At 36.2% G+C, this 27,018-nt stretch overlaps 1 protein-coding gene across 8 annotated transcripts in view; it reads right to left on the bottom strand.

The window, feature by feature from the left end:
• The window catches only part of ZRANB3 (zinc finger RANBP2-type containing 3), a 216,319-nt gene that overhangs the window by 127,309 nt on the left and 61,992 nt on the right, over window positions 1–27,018 (bottom strand). For 6 of the 8 annotated variants that reach the window (XR_011528336.1, XR_011528335.1, XM_070579605.1 and 3 more), the window contains exon 3: window positions 7,227–7,245. The exons of the other annotated variants lie outside the window; for them this stretch is intronic. Coding sequence is in view for 4 of the 6 variants with exons in the window: in XM_070579605.1 (XP_070435706.1) it covers window positions 7,227–7,245 (19 nt within the window). In the remaining 2 variants the exon portion in view is untranslated. The remainder of the gene's footprint in view (window positions 1–7,226; window positions 7,246–27,018) is intronic. 8 annotated transcript variants of the gene reach the window in all.

Here is a 27,018-nt window from a genome sequence, read left to right on the forward strand (position 1 = left end):
AAAACAAACTGTGGTACATCCATATAAAGGAATATTATTCAGTGATAATAAGAAAGAGCTATCAAGCCACAAAAAGACACAAATGAATCTTAAATGCATATGGCTAAGCAAAAAAAGCCAGTCTGAAAAAGCTATACATTGGATGCTTCCAATTATATGACATTCTGGAAAAGGCAGAACGATAGACTTATTAAACATATCCGTGGTTGTTGGGGGTGTTGGCCTGGGGGGAATTAAATAAATGCAGCACAAGGGATTGTTTAGGGCAGTAGAACTATTCTGTATCATACTGTAATGGTGAATACAAGACATTAGCATTTGTAAAAATCCATAGAACTTTATACTACAAAGAGTAAACTTTAATGTGCACAAATATTTAAAAAATAATTTAGGAAGTCAAGGGATCCCATGATGGAATGCAGAATGTGATAAAAGAATTAAAATGTATTACAAATGTATAAAACAACCTTACTGAAGAGAGGAGAGGAATGAGGTGTGGATCTAAGTAATTCTGGAAATGAGTGGAATCTGTAAGAATAAAGGCAAAAGGAACTGTACATAAGCACTGTACTCTAGTTGATACTTTACTTTCCCATGGAGGTACAGGTTAACAATACTGAAACCATCATACATGTATACTGGAAATGAATAATTAAGTGAATGGCAGAGGGTGGGAGCCAGGATTCTCACTGTTGGAGCGGGAAGTTACAGATAAGCAAGAGGAGGAGCTAGAAGGATCCATGTGGTAATGGATTAGAGTTGGAGACACCAGTAGGAACTCAACTTTAGCTTAAGTACAGATATAAGTGGTTACATAGATAAATATTTACAAATACATGTGTATATACACACACACATAGGTAAGTAGACACACATATATCTCCTTGCTCTGTCACCTTAGAGGATCTACAAGAAATGACACCCCAGTAAAAATGAACACACCTAGCACCTAGATGCTGGTTCTAATATCATTCTTCAAGAAAAAGAACCAGGGTTTCTTGCAGAAATGGCTCATTATAGGACTGCGGTAGGAAATACACAAGATGAGCCTAGAGCATCTTGTAGTGCCAGAAAGTAAGGAAGTGCTCAAAAACAAAACAAAATCCTAGGGGCTGGCCCTATGGCTTAGTGGTTAAGTTGAGGACTCTGCTTCAGCAGTCTGGGATTTGCCAGTTCGGATCCTGGGCGTGGACTTACACACTGCTCATCAAGCTATGCTGTGGTGGCATCTCACATAGAAGAGCTAGAATGACTTACAACTGGGATCTACAACTATGTATTGGGGCTTTGGGGAACAAAAAAAAAAAAGAGGAAGACTGGCAACAGATGTTAGCGCAGGGCCAATATTCCTCACCAAAAAAAACAGCATACCTCAAAAAAAACCAAACAAACCCCAAACCCCAAACAAAACAGCACACACTGAAGTGGGTATGTCAAAGGGACACATGAATGAATTGAAAGAGCTCCCAATGGCCAAAGTTGAAACAATATGAGCAACAAAATAAATAAAGTAGCATTAGATGATAACCCAAAGTAAAAAATGAATTTCCATTGGGGCCAGCCCCGTGGTGCAGGGGTTAAGTTCGTTCACTTCGCTTTAGTGGCTGGGGGTTCACCAGTTCGGATCCAGGGCATGGACCTACGCACCACTTAACAAGCCATGCTGTGGCAGGCATCCCACATATAAAGCAGAGGAAGATGGGCACAGATGTTAGCTCAGAGCCAAGCTTCCTCAGCAAAAAGAGGAGGATTGGCAGCAGATGTTAGCTCAGGGCTAATCTTCCTCAAAAAAGAAAAAAACCTAATATCCACTGATAAAAATACATGATAAAGGTTGCTGACTTGTGAATGAATTCCAAATAACTTATAAATTTACTCTGTCTTTAAGGAAGTGGAGCATAACTCTGTATTTCTTAAGTATGGGCTGTAGATAGTTACTTTCTTTAAAAAAAATACAGTATGGAAAGGGAGAAAAAAATACTAACCTTACAGTGGAAAAATCTGACAAACACTTTGTCAAGCCAAGTGATCAAGGTTAACATCAACAGTGATAATTCATATTGATAGTATGTACCCTTCATATGACATGATGACAATCGCACTTCACCTCTCTGGTCTTCCTCCCTAAAACACATTATCCCAGTCTGATCATGAAGAGAACATCAGACAAATCCCAATTAAGGGCCATTCTACAAAATACTGAACCAATAATTCTCAAAACTGTAAACATCTTCAAAAACAAGGAAAGTCGGAGAAACTGTCACAACTAAGAGAAGCCTAAATAGACATGACTACTAAATGTAACGTGCATCCTGGATGGGATCTGGAAAAGAAAAAGGACATTAGGGAAAAACTGAGCAAATCTAAATAAAGTATGGTCTTCGGTTAACAACAATAACAATATATGAATATTGGTTCATAAATTGAGACACACATACTGTACTAATCTAAGATATTAATAATGGGAGACTGGGTATGGGGTATAGGAGAACTCTCTGTGCTATCTTCACAGTAATTCTATAAATCTAAAACTGTTCTAAAATAAAAAATTTATTTTATAAAAAGGACATTCAAAAAAATAATAAAGCTGGCCTTAGAAATAAGGAAAGGAAGGAAGTAGGCAAATGATACTGATTTAAATGATTACAGATAGTCTGATCAGCCTAAAATTTCAATGCCATCATTCAGTTCATTCATTTGAGCACTGTGTCTTGCAGACTCTTCTGTACTCAAGAATCCTGTTTCAAAATACAGAAAGTCTGGTATCTGGAGACTTTGTAGAGAAGCGTAATTGATAGAGAGACTTGGGAGCTGGATTACTTCAGGTCAAATATCAGCTCCTAATATGTTCTAGCTGAATGTTCTTGGGCAATTTGCTTACGATCTCTGTGACTCCTCGTTCTCAGCTGTAACATGAGTATAATAATAATAATAATAACAACAACAATAGTAATGACCCCATAATGAAATAAATTAATACATGTAAAGCACCAGAACAGGACCTGGCACCTATGTGGTAATTAAGAGTTAACTATTTAGTCAATCCATTCACTCAACAAAAATGGACCAACAACAAAATGCTACAAATCAGAAACAGTAAGAGCTCAAAGGAGAAAGTGTTAAATTCAACTTGGGTCTGGTAAAGGAAAACGAGAATTTGTAGAAGCAAATGGAATAAAAATTGCCATCTCTGCTCACTCTGTCAAACTGGGGTGGTCTTATACAAAAGGAAAACTAAAATTTTTCACATCTACTTTAATTTCTTAGTCCTCAAATCTATAAAGTTAATGGTGGCAGAGTCTATACTGCGATATCAATTTTAGGGTCTTCTGAGCAAAAATAACCTTCCAAAGGGGTTCTTCCTGTTTCCAGACAACTACACATTTCTGCCTGCAGAAATACTTCTACCAGCACTGAACAGGTCCCACAGCCTCTCCCCTCCAAACTGCCCTTTGAGAAGCACCTGGAGGAAAAGAAAAGCATCCAGAACGATGACTATAGGGCCTCTGTTCCAAACATGCACCTATGAACATGTCACAGAACAGGCATCAAGTAAGCCAAGCCAAGTAGCTCAGCCTTGACAAACGGTTTCCTTTTCTTTTAAAAAAGGAAGGAAAGCAATACTTTATTTGGTATATATTTGGTTCCCCCCACCCAAATATTTCTCAAGTGACAGGAAGGAAACCTAAGGAACTTTGCGTGTGTGTTTGTATTTGGGGAGGGGAGCGCTAAGGTAGAGTAGTAACAAAAAATGTTACATAAGAGGAAAGCCGGAATTTTCTGACTTTCATAATAGATATTATAGACAAGAGAAGGCAGAATTCATGTACTGACAAAGTTTTGTTCATTATGACACAACATTAGGCTATTTATATAAATCCAAGATGTTAATTCCATTTTCTTAAGTAAAAGCTAACATTATAAAATTTCCTAAATAGGAAGTTTCTGCACAGAATAATAGCCTTTAAATACTTGACAAATAAAGCAGGAAGTATGTAGGTTTAATATTTTTCTTCATGTATATCCAATTAAATTACCTGGTTTGTGTTAATGTAAAACTATTGTTCACGTTTAAAATCTTTTTATGAATAAACATTTTCAATACTTTTCAAATGAAGAACAATAGAACAAGGCCACAGTGGTTCAAAAGTAATTATTAAAAAACAATTAAGATAACAGTGCAACAGCCTGACTATAGACTACGGATTGAATTCCATTATTTATGGAATACAAATTCACAAGAGTTTCTATATATTCACTACATAGTTCTTGAAGCAACATTTAATTGCATTAAAACAAGAGGGGGGAAAAGAAAGTTATTAAAATAGTTTAAGCTAGGTTGGTAAAGTTAATTTTATTAAAAGTTGCAGCTTTGTTGGTTATCTGAAGTATAGTTTTATAATTGAAATACACAATGATCACACAATTAGACAGAATTAAACAGAACTTAAATCACCATTCCAATTTAAAGCTAATGACTGCCTTATATACAGTATATAGATTATATAATTCCACAAAGATTGAATACATTAGAAAAAGATAATAGTGGAAAATACTAGAAGAAGGGGGAGTGATACCAGTGAAGGAAGTCATTTGTCTCTAAAGAGAAAGATCACAGAAGACAGCTAAATTACACAATACTCCAAGCAGGTACTCAAGTGTCTAAAAAAAACACAGGTTTAATAACAGAGATGTAAAATTGCTCTCAAGGCTTTTAGCTGTTTGAGGAGTCAAATATTCATCATATCAAAATATATTTTTTAACTTAAAAATCAAAAGGTGGCTGATCTCAAAATTATAAACTGCATTTTCTTCTCTGACTTCATTACCATTGCGTGATAAGAGCAAGAGAAGGACAACAGTATTAGGAAATAGAATAAAGATCAAATCAGAGTTCATATAATTTACATATATACAAGCACTTTCTACTTCAAGACTTTTAATTTACTAACTTCCATCCACACTAGCTCAATAGGATTCCATAGACATGGCATTTCAATTCTACCACTGTGACAGAGGATATTTGTGGTTGTAAGCTGTGATCTTAGACTTGTATGTCATACTCTTTATTTCTGTAGCCTGTTTTTTTGTACTCATGTGTAAAGTTGAGGATTTTTTTCTTAATCAACATTATTGATAGGATTTAACATAATAAACCCTGTGAAGTTGAATAGGTGTAAAAGAATGAGAGTCTTTAAAATGCTAGTGAAAAGAGAGAAGTAATCATGATGGACACAAAAGTGGAGCATATTTTTTAAGTACTGAGGAAATATTAAATGGTTCTTTTAAATTTATAAAATTTAACAATAAGAGTGGTTTTGAAAGAAGATTGCAAATCACTCAACATGTGACTAGTGCCATGTAATTTTAAATAATAAGAGGTAGGAAAAGTGATTAGTATAATGAAAAACTCTTGCTAGCTAAGGGTCCATCATGAACTCTGCATAATCCTTAAGTCTACTGTTAACTGAGGAGAAGACAGGAGTTTGCTGGAGAATATAAGTTAAGAAGAGCTAAGGTGCTGATCAAGTGTTTATTTCAATCCATGAATGACTCCATAGATTTAAGGCCTACTCAAATGTCTACAACATCAAAGTAAAGAACATGGTAGCAATGACAAGCCATAGCTAAGACTTTCCCCATGAATTGCTTGTGGAGATTATCAAGATGGTGTTACCTTTTACAATATATTTTCTGTGGACACAAAACTGGTCTGTTTAAAAAAAATTATTAATACACACATATCCATAAATATATCACTCATATATTTTATACACATGCCTCATTTTACGGTTTTGAAGGATGAATCCTATTTGGTGAAAATATATTCAGGAACTGAAAACATAAGCCTCTTTCAGTCACTTTGGACTCTCAAATCTATTAATTTATAAAGAGCCTTTTGGAATTCATCCTGTTCCAAACTAGAAATTTCTGTTAATTGTTTCCCAAATGTCTATGTGCTGTCTCTTCAATTACAGTGTTGAAGTTCTTCACAGGCAATGACTGTGTTTCTAACTATAACATCAAGTCTAAACTAATGCCTATAGAATGAAGAGTTCCAACTAAAAACTGAGGTCATCATAAACCAGCATGAACCAAGAAACTTTCTATCAACCTTCTGCATAGCACTCATGTTCATGTTATACTCTTACTCATTTTTTTCCTATAGAAGAGACTGGAGATAAGCCATTGGTGAGTCTACATTTAACTAAAACTAAAAGACAGTTAATTAGGAGAATCGTTTATGGTTCTACTTATATTTTTTAAAAATTCAGTATTTGTTTTCTTCATTTAATATATTTTTATTTTTTCTAACTTTTCTTTTTCCTTTTTTTTTGAGGAAGATTAGTCCTGAGCTAACTACTGCCAATCCTCCTCTTTTTGCTGAGGAAGACTGGCCCTGAACTAACATCCATGACCATCTTCCTCTACTTTATATGTGGGATGCCTACCACAGCATGGCTTTCGCCAAGCGGTGCCATGTCCGCACCTGGGATCCGAACTGGTGAACCCCAGGCCGCTGAGAAACGGAACGTGTGAACTTAACCGCTGCGCCACCGGGCCAGCCCCTCTAATATATTTTTAAATGTATATGTTTTGCTGTTATTTTTAAAGGCATCAAGAAAACAGCAACATATTTCTCAAACTGATATTAAAATTAGAACCTTATTGATTTACATACATTCTAAGAATACATGAAAAGAGTATCATAGTTCATACAAGAACTTCATTTCAGTGAGAAAACATGAATGTGAATACATACAAGTCCATGCCACTTAAATACATCGAATTGTTTACAGATAATATTAACATTATGTTAACATTTTAACATTTTGTTTCATACTAGTACAAAACAATTAACAATAAACTTTAGAGCAAAATCTTAAAAAAGTTTAGCTTCACTTGGGGTGGCATTTCAAAGTACATTCATGGTTTCTAGGCCAACAATATAGAATTTTGGATCACTGATGTTAACATTGACACGTTCTAAGTGCACATTTTGCATGTGTACGTGTGCTCACACACACACACACACACACACACATACTCATTCTCATTCTTATTCTCGCCACACCCCTCCCTGCTTTCCCCTCCCTCCCCTTCTCCTTCTCTCCACATATAGACATATAGTCACATGGAAAGACAGAGAGTACATGGTAAATTGTAGACACTAAAAATTAGTTGTGGAATTTAATAAAAGACATAAAAATCATGAAAACACTTACTTCATCAGCCACCATACACCTGGAAAAAATAAAAATAAAACCAAATTAATCTCTTATTTATCAAAGTCAACCATTTTAAACACTCTGATTAAGTAGCTTGCCACAAAAATAGTTTGCAAATGTTAAAGCACAAAGCTAGAGAGAGGTGTTTATAACTGTGCATGAGAACATGGGCCAGTGCTGATTTTATAAGACTCTCCAGCTGCCAATGGCATATGGCTATGTGGGAGTGTTAGAGTTTAAGATGTGCTGTTCCCCACTGCCCACCTATGGAGATAGCTACCATGACCCTTCAAAAATATGAGCAAAATGGCAAGTGATTGTACCAATGACTTTACCAATAAACCTTAAACTTGGTCTTCCCTACAGATTAGAAGAATGCTGTATTAATGTGCAAGAAAATAAATGTCAACCACACATTAGCATGTTATATATATAATTATATATGCTATATTATATATGCTAAGCCTATTTTCAAGCTGAATTTTGGTTTCTACTATTATTTTTCTAAATTTTCTCTTCTCTGTCCTTTCTTATTAACCCATAAAAGTAAACTCTATCCACTGAAAATTGAGGATAGTGGATATAAATTGAGGTCCTAAGTAGAAGAAAAAGCAAAGAGCAAAAGGAAAGAATAGCAGGTATGGTTGGGATCACAAGTGGGCCCTCAGAGACAGTGAATACAGCATAAGAGGAAAAACCAATCTTTTAATTGAGGGGATTTCCAGGCAACCCCCAAAATACTGAAATATTATAAAAATTGGAAAGGAATAAAGTTCCCACTCTATTTTTTTTCTTCCTTTATTCCCAATGGTCTTGACGTAATACAATTTTATGAGGTGTCTTTTAACACCAATTAAGAATTTGGTAATAAATATATTATCAAGGAATAAGTTACAGGTAAAGTGGAATTTTGTGCTTAAGAAGAAAAAAGACGTCAGGCTAACCAATAAGCATTTTTATGGAAAAATAAAATACAAATACTTTAGCTAAAATCTAAAACACATGCAAGAGTAAAAAGTTTACGTTTTTTTTCCTTTGCAAACAAGCCTAAAAAAGTAGAAAACTAAAAAGCGATACTTTGAAAAACATGATTTATTGCCAGGAAGATTCATGTGTATACCTACTTTTTCATTTCAAAATCCAACTCAAATTCGATAAAGACGTCATTCGCTTCAAGTGTACATTATTTATTGAGTGTCTACTATGTACCTACTACTGTTCTAAGTGCTAGGGATATGAGAGAGAATTAAAAAGTCTTTCCTTCATCGAAAGTAACTAGAAGAAGACAATAAACAAACAGGATTCAAGTGGTGATAAGTGCTATTAAAAAAAACAAAAGAAGGGAAGGTGGAATAGGAATGCAGGGGAGGATGTATTTTATAGAGTGGTCAGGAACAGTCTTCATGATAAGGCAATTTGAATAGATTTGAGCAAGACACCAATTTTTTTTTTTTAAGGATGACTAGCCCTGAGCTAACTACTGCCAATTCTCCTCTTTTTGCTGAGGAAGCCTGGCCCTGAGCTAACATCCATGCTCATCTTCCTCTACTTTATATGTGGGATGCCTACCAGAGCACGGTGTGCCAAGTCCACATCTGGATGCCAGAGCCTGGGCCGCCAAAGCAGAACGTGTGCACCTAACGGCTGAGCCATGGGGCCGGCCCCCGAAAGACACAAATTTATGAGGAAAGGAATCGCGAGAAAACCTTGAGGAAGAGTATACTCAACAAAGTGATCAGCAAGTGCAAGGCACCTGAGATAAGATAGCTATGACGTAGTTAAGGAAGAGCAAGGAAGCTAGTGTGACTAAAGCACAGTGAGTCATGGAAAACAGAATTATACAGTTGAAACACAGCTGGGGTCCTGATTGTGGAAAGCCTTATAAGCAATGGCAAGGAGTTTGGATTTTCTTAGAATCTTTTTGAGGGAAGCAACATTTTACTTTTTAAAAAGATTGCTCTGGGGCTGGCCCTGTGGCCGAGTGGTTAAAGCCCCTAGCGCTCTATTTGGTGGCCCAGGCTCGGGGGTTCAGGTCCCAGTGCAGACCTACTCCATTCATCAGCCACGTTGTGGAGGTGTCCCACATACAAGATAGAGGAAGATTGGCACACATGTTAGCTCAGGGCTAATCTTCCTCAAGCGAAAAAAAATAGAGGAGGACTGGCAATGGATGTTAGCTCAGGGTGAATCTTACTCATACACACACAAAATATATATTTAAAAAAAAAAGATTGCTCTGGCTTATAGAGAACAAACTGTAGAGGGCAAGAGCAGAAGCATGGAGAGCAGTCAGGAGGCACCTGCTGAGAGAGAGAGAAACATCAAGAGAGAAACGAGGTATGGATGAGTGGCAGAGGTAGAGGTGGTGACAAGTGGTCAGTCTAGGTACATTTTGAAAGTATAGCAAATAAGACTTGCTGATTGATTAGGATGCAGATGCAAAAATAAGTGAGAGAAGTCAAGAATGAATCTTCAGATGATGGCTCAAGCAATTAACTGTGAAAAATGGTGGTGATACCATTCACTGAGAAAGGAAAGGCTGGGAGAGGAGTAGGTTTGGGGATGACAATCAAAAGTTCAGCCTGGACGTGTAACCTTTGTGATATCCATTAGATATCCAAGTCGAACTGTCAAGTAAGCCACTTGATATGTGAGTCAGGGGAGTGGTAGGGACTGGAGATATAACAAATTTGAGAGTCATCTGTAAATGGCACTGGAATGAGTGAGGATCCAGGGTATTCTGAAACACGACAACTTGACTGTGGCTTGTTCTCCTCTATTCGCAACTCTAAGTTCCTTAACTTTCTAAAGATAAAGGTAACATTTGAGCAAACTGCTATGCAGCTAAACTACTCTGTGGGTAGCTGAGTGAAAAGCAGCATCAGAGCCTTGGGCAAAAACTGAGAGCTGTGGATCACTGCAATAGCTTGGCTTTCAGGGAGCTGAAAACCTCAGGGGTAAGATTACCCTCAATCCTTCTGAATATGCTGGATTTTCCTAACATGAGATAGGTGAGTCTTCCCTACTTTGGAAACTACAACAGTTCAAGCAGATTGGAGAGCTTCAGACTTCCCTCACGTGTCTCTAGTGGGGATAACTGTCCTTAAACTTTAGGTTCTGTATCTATTCCGACCTCTGGGATTCCTGTTGTTAAGGATAGTTCAGCAACTAGACCTAATTTCCAATGAGCCATCATAGAAAAATAACTGACCATGTGAGAGGCCCCAACATTTGAAACAGCAGAATAAGAGTCACTAATCCGAACACAGACCTAGTGAAAGAGAAATGCTAGAGAAGAAAGATAAACACCTGCACAAAAATTGTTAGAGCACTTAAGTAAATTCTAATGCAACACACACACACCACACATCCTTCCTAAAGCTCAAAAACCATGATTTTCAAACTAAAATCAGTAGATGAATTTAAAAAAAAGATGATCATTATTGACACCTAAATAAGTAGACCTGAAGATGAAATGCAAAGATTACATCAAAGCAGAGAGTAGAAAGTTAAATAAATGGAAATAGTGAAGGAAAAGAAAAAAAGACTTGAAGGATAGCTCCAGAAAACTAATATGTCAAAAATAGGTGTCAAAAAGAGAAAAAGGCACCACATGAATGAGAGGCAACAATTAGGTAAATAATAAAATTTTTCTGGGCTGAAGAAACACCTCTGAAAAATCCAAATTTCAAGTTGGATTGAAGAGAAAAGACACATATCTACTCATATCCTTATAAAATTCATTAATTTTAAGAATAAAGAGAAAATCCTAGAAGTGTTCAGATAAAAAGAACAATTATCCATAAAGGAGAAAAAACAGGACTGGCATTGGACTTATCATCAACACCAGAAGCTGAAAAACAATGGAAAAAGGATCTAGAAAACTTGAAAGGAAAGCAGAAGAAATCATGAATCTTATACTAGCCAAGATACCCATTATTTGTAAAAGATAGCAAAAAGATACTTGAGGCTAATCAAGATCTCTAAGATTACACCACTCAAGCAAACATCTGAGGACAAATACTTAAGAAAATATCCGAACAATAAACACACCTTAACACAGATTCAAGATAGGAGAAGATGAAAAGGAAATCTGGTAAGCAATGAAGCTTGGTATGCATGAATTTAATGGACGATGTGTTTTCTAAATGAGGACTCTAGAAGCAGAAAGGACACATTCTGAAAATCTGAATGTGCAAAACTGAAGGGAGGTAACAAAGGAAAGGGAGTGCTAAGAGTATTGCAAAGCAGAATACCAACTAGATGATATTTAAAGTCAGGAGACTAAATGAGATTACCTAGGGAGTAAGAGTATAGGGAGAAGAGAGCTATCGACTGAGACCTGGAACCCTCCAGCAATTAGAGGTCACAAAGAGGAGAAGCATTCAGCAAAGGAGACTGAGGAGCAGTATGGAGCAACGTAAAAAGATACAAGAATGTGGTGCCCTAGAAGCCAAGTCAAGAAATTGTTTTGAGAAGGAGGGAATGGACAACTATAGCAAATGCTGCTGAGGAGTCTAGCAAAATGAGGTCTGAGAACTGAACATTTGATTTGGGAAGAGGTCATTCACAGCTCTGACAAGAGCCGCTTTGATAGACTGGTAGGGGACGAGGAGCCTCACTTGAGTGAGTTCAAGAGAGAAGGGAGGAGTGCAAGGGAGAGAGTAAGTAGATTACTGTCTCAAGGAATTACCCTGTAGACAGAAGCAAAGAAAAATGGTGATGGCTGCCAGGAAAACTAGGGTCCAGAAAAGATTTTTTAAAAGATAGACTAGTATAAATAGCCCAGTAAATATCTTATTGACTCTATGAGTGTAACATCTAGCAGGCAGATATAAAGTGGATCAGGAACTTGGGAATCAAGTCGAGACGATAAATAAAAATGAGAAAGCAGATACACATGAAGATGATAACAGAGGAAACAGAAATGAACGGGGTTCTCATGTGTAAATTGTAAAAAAAGAGGAAGAAATTTTTCACGGCTAGAACCTTGGGAAACACTCTTCTTTAGGAAGCAAGGGGAAGAAGCAGAAGTATTCAAGGAAGAGGGGACAAGGATCAGGGTCTAAGAAGCCCAGGGAAAACAAATTAACAGCAGAGTAAATGTTAATTAACAGTTCAAACGCCACAACGATGTTGCAAAGGATAAGGCTAATGGCCCACCATGCTAAGTTATCAGGAGCTCACTTGTAAGCATCACACAAAAGTGGTCAAGAAGATTGTGGGTAGGAAAAAATGGAGGCAACAAATACAGAGAAATCAGAAAGGAATTTTGGTAGCGAAAAAAAAGAAAGATTAAAAATAGGGCAGTAGCTATAGAACATGTTGGAAACTTGAAGAGTGGGCAAGGAATGAAGAATGAGAAAGAAAATAAGAAAGACGACTGATGGAGACCTTAATGAGCTACCACAACTTAAAAAGGAAAAATATGGCTAATACAATTTCCCACTTCATGGAAATGCTACACCACATATGAATGAAACTAAGGTGTACTTTGTAAACAAAGGACTGCCCATAATCGCAGTTATCCCTGAAAATAAAGATAGCTTTTTCTCCCATTGGGAAATGGCAAATATGATCTGAGTTACAGGGACTTTAACCTACAGCCAATAAGAAAACTTCCTTTGTTAAGGAATATCCATTGTATTTGCCAAACCTGGTTTGGTGTGCCAACAGCTACACAATTGTATCTGAATTTTACATTGTTACAAAAAATAAATAATATTCTTTGTTCCAAATTCATTGTTAATTGCTTGAATTATAATTTATGCAGCTTGGCTGCAGGCATCAAAAAGCAACTTTTCATTTCACTGAGTTGTTTCCAAAACCTGGAGGCTCCTTACATTAATCATCTACTTAACAATATCAAGACGTACATACTACACTGTTTGCAGCAGCCATATCTTTGGATACACACGCTCAGTGTTTGCTATATTTAACCCAAATTCTCATAAGATACAGAAGAGAAAACTGAACAGTATTATACTCTTCTGAGAATCATTTTACACACCAGCTTATTTTCTAATCCAAGACTCACAGAACTGAACAATTTGTGTTTAACCTGAAGCTTTTCTCCAATTTCTTTATACTAAAAAAAACCACCTCTTCTGTAATTAACACCCATAGCTCTTTTGAATAAATCATGTTTGTAAAAAGAAAACAGCCAAACTCTCCAAGAGAATATTTTGATTACACTGAGAATTGAATGAGGTGAACCTATATAAGACGAATTCTTTAATTCTGTTTTGAATTCTAAGTACAGGATTCAGAACTTGGTACCTGAAAACAGGATCTGCTTAATCAACTACCATGCATACTTCGGCCTCAGAAATGGGCTATTACCTCAGGGAGAATACTGATCTTTTAGATATTCATAGGTAATCTGTCCATTAGCATTTATATACTAAATGATTGACTACATACTATACCATATTATATACCACACTATTCTTTAGTATGGTATATTTGACCGATGCTAACTTACTGTTACTTTAATAAACTCCACCTACTCTTCCCTACAGATCAAGCCATGGGGACCATAGGTTCAGAGGACCAAGCCATAATTTTTTTTTTCCAGCCACAGCAATGTCTTAAAATACTTTCCCCCCTAACTGTAAAGGTTCAACATGATAAAATGGCCTTTGTTTTATTTGTTTAGCTTTAAGATTATTTACTTTTCGAAGTGGGGACACATTCATATATACATGATTCAAAAATAGGAAAGCAGGAAGTCTTTCCCCAAACCCATTTCTCAAGGGTGTCCCAGATATTGGCTGCTCTGGAGGCAACAAAGTTAGCAATTTCCTTTTTTTTTTAAAGATTTTATTTTTTTCCTTTTTCTCCCCAAAGCCTCCCGGTACATAGTTGTATATTCGTCGTTGTGGGTCCTTCTAGGTGTGGCATGTGGGACGCTGCCTCAGCGTGGTTTGATGAGCAGTGCCATGTCAGCGCCCAGGATTCGAACCAACGAAACACTGGGCCACCTGCAGCGGAGCGCATGAACTTAACCACTTGGCCACGGGGCCAGCCCCAAAGTTACCAATTTCTTGTGTAACTTTTTAGAAACATTCTTTGTAAGTACAAGTTTACATATATATGTATATATACATATATGTGTCACAAATAATAACATAAGATTTACACCTTTCTTGATCTTGTGTAAAATCCCAAAAGTGCACAATATAGTATTACAACATGCTATAACACGTAACATGAAAAAGAAAAGGAAAAAGTTGAGGTTGAAATTTCCAAGTAAAAGTCCTTGTTTCCCATTGCTTTGGCAAATGGCAAGTAAATGTACTAGTCAGAAAGCCTTCAGCTGGTTTTCATCTAGCTTGGCCTCTTCACAGCGTCCGGGAGAACGACTACTCCTGGACAAGCTCTCCTGGGCCTCCCAGCTGCTCCTGATTCTCCCAGCTCTCATCTCTGCCTCTTTCCCTGGTGCCTCCTCCTCTGCCCATCCTCTTCCATGTTTGATCTTCAGTCATTCTCTCTTTGTGCTCCACCTAAATTCCTAAAGCTATCATCCATTCTCATAGTTTTAACTACCACCCATATACAAATCCTAAATTTGAACCTAAGGCTTTTAGCAATGTTTAGCATGTGTTCCCGATCCACCCTTTGTGGACATTTCTCTCCTGGATATCCTGAAGTTATTATGACAGACGACGCATATTGACATTTGAAACTAAAGCTAATTAAGACCTAGATACAAAAAAAAAAAAAAAAATCTCTAAAGGGATTAAACAATTGATTTGAGCCTCTGATTCCCACCCTTGGTCAGTAATTTCTGTTTAAAATAAAAACCACAAAACAACAATATTTATTTTGGTTGCTACCAAACCATTTTGCTGCATTTCTGTAAAAGCTTAAAGCACTGCTCTTATTTGCAAGCATATAATTAAATATATCCTAGACCTCTATATCCAGCTTCTTAGTCTCATCCGTTTTATGAAATGACTAAGCCAAGTAAGCTGAGCTGTGATCAAATGAGGTAAGATAGTACTTTATAGATGGAAAGATACCATAAAAAACTTTATTGTTGTTACGATGGCGATGATAAATTCTGTTCAATAAAAACCAAATAACTGTGTTCACTGTCAGTAAGCAAACACTGGCAATGGATATATGGAAGTTACACAGGAGAGTAGCTTCAAATTTAGCAGTTATAAATGGAAGGAAATGTGATCGACTTTAAAAACTGGTTTTATAAACACTCTTTCCATGAGGATGCAGTGCAAGAAGGGAAACTCAATCCAAAATGGCTTAACCACTAAAGAGAATTAATATATCACATAATACATAACAAGAAATGCAGGAGTGGGATGGTTCCAGGGTGGCTAATTCAGTAGCCTATTCATGTCATCTTTCTACTCTATCATCCTAAGCAGCTCCAGACAACATATCCTTACCCACAATGCTCAGAAGCACATGGAAGGGACCCCCAAAGAATTCTAGAGTCTTTTAATAGAGAAGGAAGAGGAGAAAGACTTTAGGTGAAGCAACCCACAGCTGCTGCATATGTTATGACAATGAAAAGCAAGTTAAAAGAAAATTTAGTGTTTTGTTTGGTTTTAGTTCTTTTTATCCATTATGAAACACCAGTCACATACACAAAGGACATAAAATCCTGTAATAATTTCAAGGTACCTAAGAGATATGGGGTAATATAAATTAAATCCCTTATGTATACCAAAAACAAAATGAATTTTTAAAAAAAATTGCTTTTTCTGTTCATGAGCTTTAAAAAAGTTAAACTAGTCCCTAATGCTTGAGAATATCTTGAAAATATTATGCTTCATTAGTCTGACTTCATTAGCACAAAATTGCCCTATAACTTTTACTAATAAAGAGCAAAACAGGAAAAAGTCTCTGCATCCTCCTAGATGGTTAGAAAAAAATGGTGTATCTCAGCTGTTTTGAGAGAATTATTATTGTTTTCAGGATGTATAATAATTCCTATTGAGCCATTATTTCACATATAGCTTCTACACAATTATTTATTCTTGTTTATAAAACTGCAGGTCAAAAAAATTGATTATTCCTGCAGCAACTAATGGAGAATTTTTAGGGCTTAATTAGACAATAATATTCATTAGAATATTTTGGAGTTAAAAACAAAAATGTAGTTTATATAAAAAAGCAATTAAGAAGTAAGTTAGGTCTGTTCGATCTAGTCTAAAGTGATTTTATAAGTAGTAAAAATGATTTACAGTATTAAAATTGCTTCATTAAAAAAGATATGTACAGGGGCCAGCCCGGTGGCACAGCGGTTAAGTTTACACGTTCTGCTCTGGCAGTCTGGGGTTCGCCAGTTTGGATCCTGGGTGCGGACATGGCACGGCTTGACAAGCCATGCTGTGGCAGGCTTCCCACGTATAAAGTAGAGGAAGATGGGCACGGATGTTAGCTCAGAGCCAGCCTTCCTCAGCAAAAAGAGAAGGATTGGCAGCAGATGTTAGCTCAGGGCTAACCTTCCTCAAAAAAAAGAAAAAGATATGTATATCATTAATACTCAAACGTTGATATGTAGATGGAGGAATAAGTTTAATTTTATTACAAACTGACAGCCTCTCGGAATATAGCAGGATACTAAACTTTTGTTGACAAATTCCTTTTTTAGCCTGGTCTTTGGAGTTACTGAATTATATGTTAATAAAAGCTGAACATTTTTATTATAGTCTCTACTTTATCTTGAATAGATATGCGGTGAATCAGGGCAAGTATATATTAAAAATTGTTTTTCAATTTCAATAACCACCAAGTACACATTATTCCTTTAGTCATCCACCAAATATAACTTTGAGCACCAGGCATAGTGCTAGACCCTTAGTCTGAGCAAGAAACAAACATATAAGCAAATGAGTGTACTAAATGTTACTAATGTTACGGAAGATGTCCTTTCAAGGTAAAGGCTGTAAGGCAGAAGAGGGGAGTACTAGTCACTTCTATCCAAATGTGCAATAAAGGTTACATTGAGAGAGAGACAGAGAAACATTAAAATATTGGCTGGATTCAAAATGAATGCCTCGGCCTCACCCTCAAGCTGGTCCTCATATCTGAGTAATCATCAAACTCATTTCAAAGGAAAAAATTCTCCAAAAGCCCTATTGTTTATTTAAAACATTTTATGTTAAATAAGTACAAACCCAAAATGAGGTACAAATTCCTTATACTTAGAAATTTTAGAAAATATTTTAAAAACGAGAACACATTTACAAAATTAAGAATAAACTACAAAATAAAAACAATTCAATTTAATGATATTAATTTCATATGACAGATGATGTTATTTTGCAAAAGCTAAATTGATGCTCTTTGGTTTTATGGTAAAAACAAATAACCTCATGTCTATTTAATATTTAAACTGTATCCATATCCTGTACTTACTTCTTTAATGAAAGGGAAGTGAATCCATCTGCACATAATAAAAAGCCAAATAGTAAGGGCTAAAATAGATAGGACTATTTTCCCTCCTCACTCACTCCCTCCAGCCACCCCCTCACGACCACTACCCCCCATACACACTTAACAGGAAGCCTGGAGTTAGGTAGTCAATTATGCAGCAGCAGCCAAGATAGCACAGCCACACCTCTACAATCTCCTTTCCTTCCTGGTGGGTCCAGAGACAGCTGTTAGAGTTCCAGGTTTGGCATCATTGTTTGATGCAGGAAGAAAGGAAGAGGACAAAAGGGCACTTGCCAACTGAGTTGACCCTATTTTAACAAGCTTTCCCAAAACCACTAACTAGTGACTTCTACTAATGTTTCAGCGCTCACACTGTGTCACATAACCACTTCTAGTCAAAATGGAGCTTGGAAAAAAAGGGTTTTAGCTGGTCACATAGCCCCCACCACCAGGGCTGTGTTAGTGAGAGAAAAGGGAAGAAGGGATTTTGGGGAAGTAACATATGGCTCTGCCATAAATTCTAAGGCCACTTTCAAGGAGTGATTTGGAAACACTGTAGCCACCTCTGTCACGTAAAGATCAAGTCAGCTCTGAGGTGTTACTGAAACCTCTATCAAACAGGCATATAATTATGGCAGTAATCAAGAAGAGAAAAATTCTTCATTTCATATTGACTATCACAGTTACTGATACCGAAAGTTTCAAGTTTGGAAGCTAAAAAAAATTAGTTCCCTCATGAGTACAACATTCTCCATGCACGCCACCCCTATGTGCCAAGCAGTATCTCAATTAGCCCACTTTTCTCTATTCCGACTATTGTAAAAACCTTTATTCATTCAGCATTCCACAATAAGAAGTATTTGGTGTGGGTATGTGGGTGAGGGAGGAGAAATGCCTCATATAATCCTAAATACAAAAGACAGCAACAAATACACATGTGCCTGATTTTAAAGTAATTTAGATAATCCAGAATATTCTTACAGCACTATTTTTGGGGTATAATCTAAACGAAAACTCAGCACTTAACAATTAATAGAGAATTCGTAAGACCCTTAAAACAAGAGTTTGCAAATTACTGTTCATGAGTCAAATCCGGCCTATCAATTATTTTTGTAAATAAAGTTTTATTGGAACACAGTCTTGCTCATTCATTTACATATTGTTACTGGCTGCTTTCAAGCAACAAGAACAGAGTTGAGTAGTAGTGACAGAGATGGTATGGTATGCAAAGTCTAAAATATTTACTATCTGGCCCTTTATAGAAAAAGTTTGCCAATTGCTGTCTTGGAATATATCCATGAACCACCTTTGAGGAATTAGTGACCTGGAGGAAGTTTCTGATACAGTGCAGAAGGGTTATGAGTTTGGCCTGATAAATAAAACCTTTCTATTAAGACCATATGAAGAAACAAAATGTGGATTTATCAGAAGAGTGAACACACAGAACCCATGCCAATAGATGTAATTGTACAGGAATAAGTTCAAAGTACTATGCTTGAGTATAAAAACAGAATTGTTATAAAGTCAAAATTGAGGAAATGCAAAATAATAGTTGAAAAAGAAATCTGATCCCAGACATAGAAAGAGCTCCAATGTCACAGAGATAGCCGATTAGAGAAAAACTAGTCTCAAACTGATAGAATCTTGTGTTTCACTCCCTCTGGCCAAATACTGAGATCTTTCTCTTTCAGAAGCATGTTATCAGCATTCTTTACAAATAGCACTCAAATTACTACTCAATTATAAGTTAACAACACAGAATATTAACAATATTTTTTATAACATTTTGACATCATCATCTTGTGACTAGATGTGCCTGAAACAAATTTGCTGTCTAATCTTGTACGCTTTTCTTTTAAGAACATAAACTGAATGTCTATAAAAAGCCAATCTAGGAACTGAGGTGTGATAGTCAATCTACTCCAGTTTATATGTCCTTACTCTCATTCCCTACTGGGTGCAGTGTAGTAAATAAGTGCTGCTCTAAACCTTGACTTTGTGGTCTTATTTCCCACAACATGGTACATATTTTAAAAATCTGTGAATTTTAGTTGATGGCATATTTAATATGTCACCTATTGAACATACCCTTAAAAAGCTAAGGGCATCTGAGGCTGTGGTTTGAACGCACTATATTTCTTTTTTCCAGCTTTAGCGAGGGATGATTGACAAATAAAAACTATATACATCTAAGGTATACAACATGATGTTTTGATATACGTATACATTGTGAAATGATTACTACAAAATCAAGTTAATTAATATAGCCATCACCTCCCATAGTTACCGTTTTTTGTGTGTATGTGGTAAGAACATTAACTACAGTCACCATGCTGAACATTAGGTCTCCAGAACTTATTCATCGTACAACTGAAAGTTCATACCCTTTGACCAACATCTTCCCTTTCCCCCCACCTCCAGCCTCTGGTAACCACCATTCTACTCTCTGTTGCTATGAGTTTGATTTCTTTCTTTAGATTCTGCATACAAATGAGATCATGCAGTCTTTGTCTTTTCGTGTATGGCTTATTTCACTTAGCATAATGTCCTCCAGGTTCATCTATGTTGTCACAGATGGGAGGACTTACTTCTTTTTTTAAATAATATTCCACTGAATATATATACCATCATTTTCTTTATCCATTCATCCATCGATGGATGGCTGTCTTATCTTGGCTCCTGTGAATAATGCTGTAATAAAGATGGGAGTACAAATATCTCTTCCAGATAGTGATTTCATTTCCTTGGGTTATATACCCAGAAGTAGGATTGCTGGGTAGTTCTGTGGGTAGTGAGTAGTTCTATTTTTAATTTTTTGAGGAACCTCCATACTGTTTTCCAAAATGGCTGTACTATTTTACATTGCTGCCAACAGTACACAAGGTTTCCTTTCTCTACACACCCTCACCAACACTTATCTTTTGACTTTTTGATAACAGCTGTCCTAACAGGAGTGAGGGGATATCTTATTGTGATTTTGATTTGTATTTCCCTGAAGATTAGTGATGTTGATCACCTCTTCCTAAACCTGTTGGCTATTTGTATGTCTTCTTTGGAAAAATGTCCATTCAAGTCCACTGCTCATTTTTTTTCTTTTTTGCTGAGGAAGATTAGCCCTGAGCTAACATCTGTTGCCAATCTTCCTTTTTTTTTCCTTGAGGAAGATTAGCTCTGAGCTAACATCTGCATCAATCTTCCTCCACTTTATATGTGGGTAGCTGCCACAGCATGGCTGACAAGTGGTGTAGGTCCATGCCCGGGAGCCAAACCTGAGAACTCAGGCTGCCAAAGTAGAACACACAGAACTTAACCACTATGCCATGGGGCTGGCCCTCACTGCCCATTTTTTGGTCAGGTTATTTGTTTTTTTGCTATGGAGTTGTATGTGTTCTTTATATAGTTTGGATATTAACCCATTAATGGATATATGATTTGCAAACCATCTTTTTCCTATTGTGTATTCTTGGTGCCTCTGTTGAAGATTAGTTGAATGCATATGCATGGGTTCATTTCTAGGCTCTCTATTCTGTTCCATTTGCCTATGTGTCTGTTTTTATGCCAGTACCATATTGTTTTGATTACTATAGTTTTGTAATATAATTTGAAATTATGAAGTGTGATGCCTCCAACTTTGTTCTTCTTTCCCAGGAATGCTTTGGCTATTCAAGGTCTTTTGTGGTTCCACATGAACTTTAGGATTATTTTTTCTATTTCTGTGAGAAATGTCATTAGAATTTTGGTCGAGATTGCATTCAATCTGTAGATTGCTTTGGGTAGTGTGGACATTTTACCAATATTAATTCTCCTAGTCCATGAACACAGGACATATTTCCATTTATTTGTGTCTTCTTCAATTTCTTTCACCAATGTTTTACAGTTTTCAGTGGACAGACCTTTCACCTCCTTGGTTAAATTTATTCCCAAGTCTTTTATTTTATTTTATTTTTTTTTTGCTAAGGAAGATTAACCCTGAGCTAACATCTGTGCCAATCCTCCTCTACTTTATATGTGGGCTGCCACAACAACATGGCCAACGAGTGGTGTAGGTCTGTGCCCAGGATCCAAACCCACAAACCTGGGCAGCCAAAGTGGAGTGCGCCAAACCCAACTACTAGGCCATGGGGCCGGCCTCAGTATTTTATTCTTTTTAATGCTATTGTAAATGGGATTATTTTCTTAATTTACCTTTCTGATAGTTTATTATTAATGTATAGAAATGCAACTGACTTTTATATGTTGATTTTGTATCCTACAATTTTACTGACTTTGTTTCTTAGTTTTAACAATATTATGGTGACATCTTTAGGGTTTTTTATATATATAAGATCGTGTCATCTACGAACAGAGATCATTTTACTTCTTCCTTTTGGATGTGGATGCCTTGTATATCTTTTTCTTTCCTAACTGCTCTGCTAGGACTTACAGTACTGTGTTGAATGGATGTGGCAAGAGTGAAAACACTATACTTCTGATCTATATGCATATATGTTTATAAATTCATAGATTTCTAGAAGGATATAGAAGAAAATAGTTCCAGTGGTTACTTCCAAGAAGGGGAACTAGAGGACTAGGTGGGTAGGAGAGCAGGTGAAAGGGAGAAGGGAAATTTTTCATTGTATACTCTTTTGTGCCGTTTTAGTGTTGATCCATGTACATGTATTATTATTAAATTAAATAAACAAAATATTTGTTAATACCCTTATCTTTTCCAGAATCATCTTCAAACCTAGGCATAGGCCCTTCTCAAACCATACTATGAACAAAGATGTCTCCTTTGGAAATAAAACAACCAACCAATGCAACTGTGACAAGCCAAAGATTCAATAAGTATACCCAATGTATTAACTGATTTTCATCAATTTAGGGGAAATATTTTAATTGGCTGGTTAGGTCCATGAAAGTCAGACATTTTACATAAACCAAAAAGCCAATGAGAAATGATCAATAAAAGAAGTGACAGATTAAGAGATTACTTTCTTTTTAAAAAGAAGACATGAATACCGGTAAAAGGATGCAATGAAATGTGTAGCACAGAACTTGATACCCTTAACAGCAGTAAACAAGAATCAGAAGTCAAGAGAAGAAATTAAGAATAAGCATGCAAAATGTGGAGGGCAAATGGCCATGATGCTTAATGGTGCAGCTCTCAAAACATACCAAAAGTATATATGTGAAAGATATGGGGAAACAGCCACTTCTGCTGCATATGAAAATAATGACCCTAAGTAAATATGTCTTTTCTATCTCTATTGATGCTGGAGAGCAGTAAGAAAAAAGGTCATATAGTAACTTCAGCATCACTCTTGACCTAAAGCTATAAATCAGCAGAATACCATATTGAAAGCACAGCAACCAGCATATTGCAAGAGTGCAGCAAGAGACAGGCAAGGGAAGCCCTCTCTATTAAACATATGTAGTCACAGTTACTAATGGAAACAGTGATAATTTTAAGCATCAAAAAAAAAAAAAGAAAATGTCAGATTAGAATTGAGTTCTTGGCTGAAGAAATTAAGAAAAATTTCTGATTAAAGAGAAGTTTCAAGAAGGAGCAGAGCTACCTGAGCATGTTCGAATGCCATTTTTAACCAGAAATCTTTCTTATCTCTTCATCAGAGTAAATCCATCTTAAAATGACAATGAATGGGTTTATTTTGAAAGACATAAACCCACAGGACAGAAGGAGAAAACAGCAAGCAAATTTCAGAAGGTGGAAAGAAGATGAACTGAAAAGCGTCCTGGCAGATCTGAGAAGTGGAAATCTACTTCAGCGGCAGATAAAGCTGAAAAGCAACTTGATTGGTACTGAAGAACTCCCAAAGAGGTTAGAAAATGGCAGAACAAGATATTTCTGCAAGTAGGGTGAAGACAGGGAAGAAAACAGGATGATTGTTACATTTATGAAACAATTAGACTCCCAGCTCCCCTACTTTACACAAGGTCCTCCCACACCTTATCAAAAGTCTGAGTTTATTCTCTGGAGAGGGTGAAACAGAGTTATCACTAGACGGAGATAGATCACTAGACATTTAAGAATGACGAATAATATGAAAGAATTCAAAACACACAGAAAGAAAGCAAGTTGAAGGAAACAGTGACTATCTAAAGAGAAAACAACTCAAGAAAAGTCATCATTAATATCCTCAAAGAAGAGAGCTCACCCACAAAGCAAGAACAGAATGCTAGTAAGAGGAAAAACTCAGAGAACAAAAAAGAGCTCTTGGAAATTAAAAATATATAGCAGAGATTAAAAGCTCAATAGAAGAACTGGAAGATAGAGTTGAGCAAAATTCTCACAAAGGAGGGCAAAAATACAATGGGTTGAAAAACAGGAAAAAAGAGATAAGAACATTAGAGGACCAATTCAAGACATTCAATATCTGAATAATGTGGAAAGAAAGAACAGTGAAAACAGAGGATATAAATAATATTAATAATTCTTTGAAATTCCCCAACTAAAGGAAATGAATTCCTAATTGAACTGGCCCAATCAGTGTCTGGCACAAAGTATGAAAAGAACCCAAAAGATAATGTCTAAAATTGGAAATTAAGAAAGTTGCAATTTAAGCACACTATTTAGAGATATGATGTAAACAGCCAAGACCTAAAGAGTTGAAAGTGATAGCTCTGAGGAATTGGGAACTGTAAAGAGGAAGATTAGGGGATATCAGGAGACGGGTGTTTTTCGTATGGAGCCTTATAAAGCTATTGATCTTTAAACTATGTACACACAAACCCATGATAAAAAAATAAAAAAATAAAAAGTAGGCGCCAGCCCTGTGGCCGAGTGGTTAAGTTTGTAGGCTCTGCTTTGGCAGCCCAGGGTTTCGCTGGTTCGCATTCTGGGGCGTGGACCTAGTCACCACTCATCAAGCCATGCAGAGGCAGCGTCCCACATAGCACAACTAGAAGGACCTACCACTAGAATATACAACTATGTACCAGGGGGGCTTTGGGGAGAAGAAGAAGAAAAAACAAAAGATTGGTAACAGATGTTAGCTCAGGTGCCAATCTTCAAAAAAAATAAAGTAAAATTAAAAATAAAATCAGGGGCCGACCCACTGGCGCAGTGGTTAAGGGCGCACATTCTGCTTTGGCAGCCTGAGGTTCGCCGGTTCAGATCCCGGGTGCGGACATGGCACCACTTGGCAAGCCATGCTGTGGTAGGCATCCCAGATATAAAGTAGAGGAAGATGGGCATGAATGTTAGCTCAGGGCCAGTCCTCCTCAGCAAAAAGAGGAGGATTGGTGGCAGATGTTAGCCCAGGGCTAATCTTCCTCAAAAAAAAAAATAAATAAATAAAATATAATCAAGGCCTTTCCAGTGGATAAAAACAAACCAGTTATAATGTAATTGTCCAGAAAGATTCATTTCTTGCTTAAGAAAACCATGATTTCTTAATGACATGAACATCAAAGGAACTATGCTTTTTCACTATGTTGAATACAAGTAACCTGTTTTAAGGACACTACCAAAAAATTATTCCACAGAGAATTCAATTCAATCCAGTTCAACAAATATTTATTGAGCTCCTAATATGTGATAAGCCCTGAACATAAAAAGACAAAAACGTCCTAAGACAAAAAGGTCTAGAGCTTATGGAGGCATAGTCCAAATTAAAATGTGTACATTTATTCAAATAGATGAAGAACTGTCAGATAAAATAGGAGGTAATCTTATTCTAGAGGACATACATAGTACCAACGGGAAAAAGCTAGAAAGATAGAAAATAGCTATAAAATAGAAAAATTTCAGCTCAATAAACTCAAAAATTTCAGTTTTCCATAAAAATAAACCAATTTCAAGATGTACTCAAAACAACGTGGTATTTGCATAAGGATAGATATAAGGATCAACAGAACAGAATAGAGTCAAGAATAAACCTACACATTCAGGGTCAATTGCTTTTTGACAAGGGTACCAAAGTAATTTGATGGAGAAAGCAGTCTTTTCAACAAATGGTGTGAGAATAATTGGACATGTATATGCAAAAATAAAACAAAATCCGCAGCCTATGTCTCACATCGTATACAAAAATTAAGTTGAAATGGATTATAGAACTATATGTCAAACTATTAAATTTGTAGAAGAAAACACAGGGAAAGATTTTTTGTGACCTTGAATTAAGCTTTTTCTTAGATAAGACTCAAAAAGCACAAACTATTGAAAAATTTGATAAATTGGACTTGATCAAAATTAACATCTGTTCTTCAAAAGAAATTGCTAAGACAAGCCACAGGCTAGAAGAACATGTAATCACTGATAAAGGACTGGTATCCAGAATATATAAATAACTCTTACAATTCAATAATAAGAAGGTAACACAATTTTTTAAGTAGGCAAAGGATTTGAATACACACTTCATAACAAAAACGTACAGATGGCCAGTAAGCACAGAAAAATATGCTCAACATCATTAGTCATCTGAGAACTGCAAATTAAAACCACAATAAGATACCATTACACACCTACTAGAATGGATAAAATTAAAAAGATTTATAATGCCAAATGTTGACAAGCATGCAGAGTGACTGGAACCCTCATATATTTGCTGATGGGAATGAAAAATATACACCCACTTTAAAAAACAGCACAGTAGTCTCTTATAAAGTTAAACATACATTTACAATATGTCCTAGCATCCCACTCCTAAGTATTTACACAAAAGAAATAAAAACATGTCCACACAAAGATCTGCATGTGAATATTTATAGTAGCTTTATTCACAATCATGAAAAACTACAAATAATCCAAAATGTCCATCAACAGGTAAACAGCTAAACAAATTTTGGTACACTATACAGTAGAATTACTCATCAATAAAAAGGAATGACACATTCACCAAATGGATCACTCAAAAGTACGGTGTTAGTGAAAGAAGCCAGACACAAAATGCTACATATTGCATGATTCCATTTATATGGCAGTCTAGAAAAAACAAAACTACAGGGACAGAAATCAGATACATTGTTGCCAAGAGTTAGAGGTTGAGGGAGGGGATTGATTACCAAGGGGCACAAGGGAACTTCCCAGGATGATGAAAGTCTTCTCCATCTTGATTTTGGTGGTGGCTACACAATTGTATAAATCTGTCTAAACACATCAAACTGTACACTTTAAAAGGGTAATTTTACTACATGTAAATTACACTTCAATAAACCTGACTTTAAAAAAGTATTCTACTAAATAAACCGTTACTGTACTAGAGATAAAGACGTCAATGTGATTCATATTATTGACATTATTTATAAAGCTAATAAAAGTCAACATGTTCTATGCACTCAAGTAATTTTTTTTTTTTTTAAAGATTGGCACCTGGGCTAACAACTGTTGCCAATCTTTCTTTTCTTTTTTTTCTGCTTTATCTCCCCAACCCCCCCCCCC

Source organism: Equus przewalskii, chromosome 17 (genome assembly GCF_037783145.1).
Source record: "Equus przewalskii isolate Varuska chromosome 17, EquPr2, whole genome shotgun sequence".
Taxonomy (NCBI): domain Eukaryota; kingdom Metazoa; phylum Chordata; class Mammalia; order Perissodactyla; family Equidae; genus Equus; species Equus przewalskii.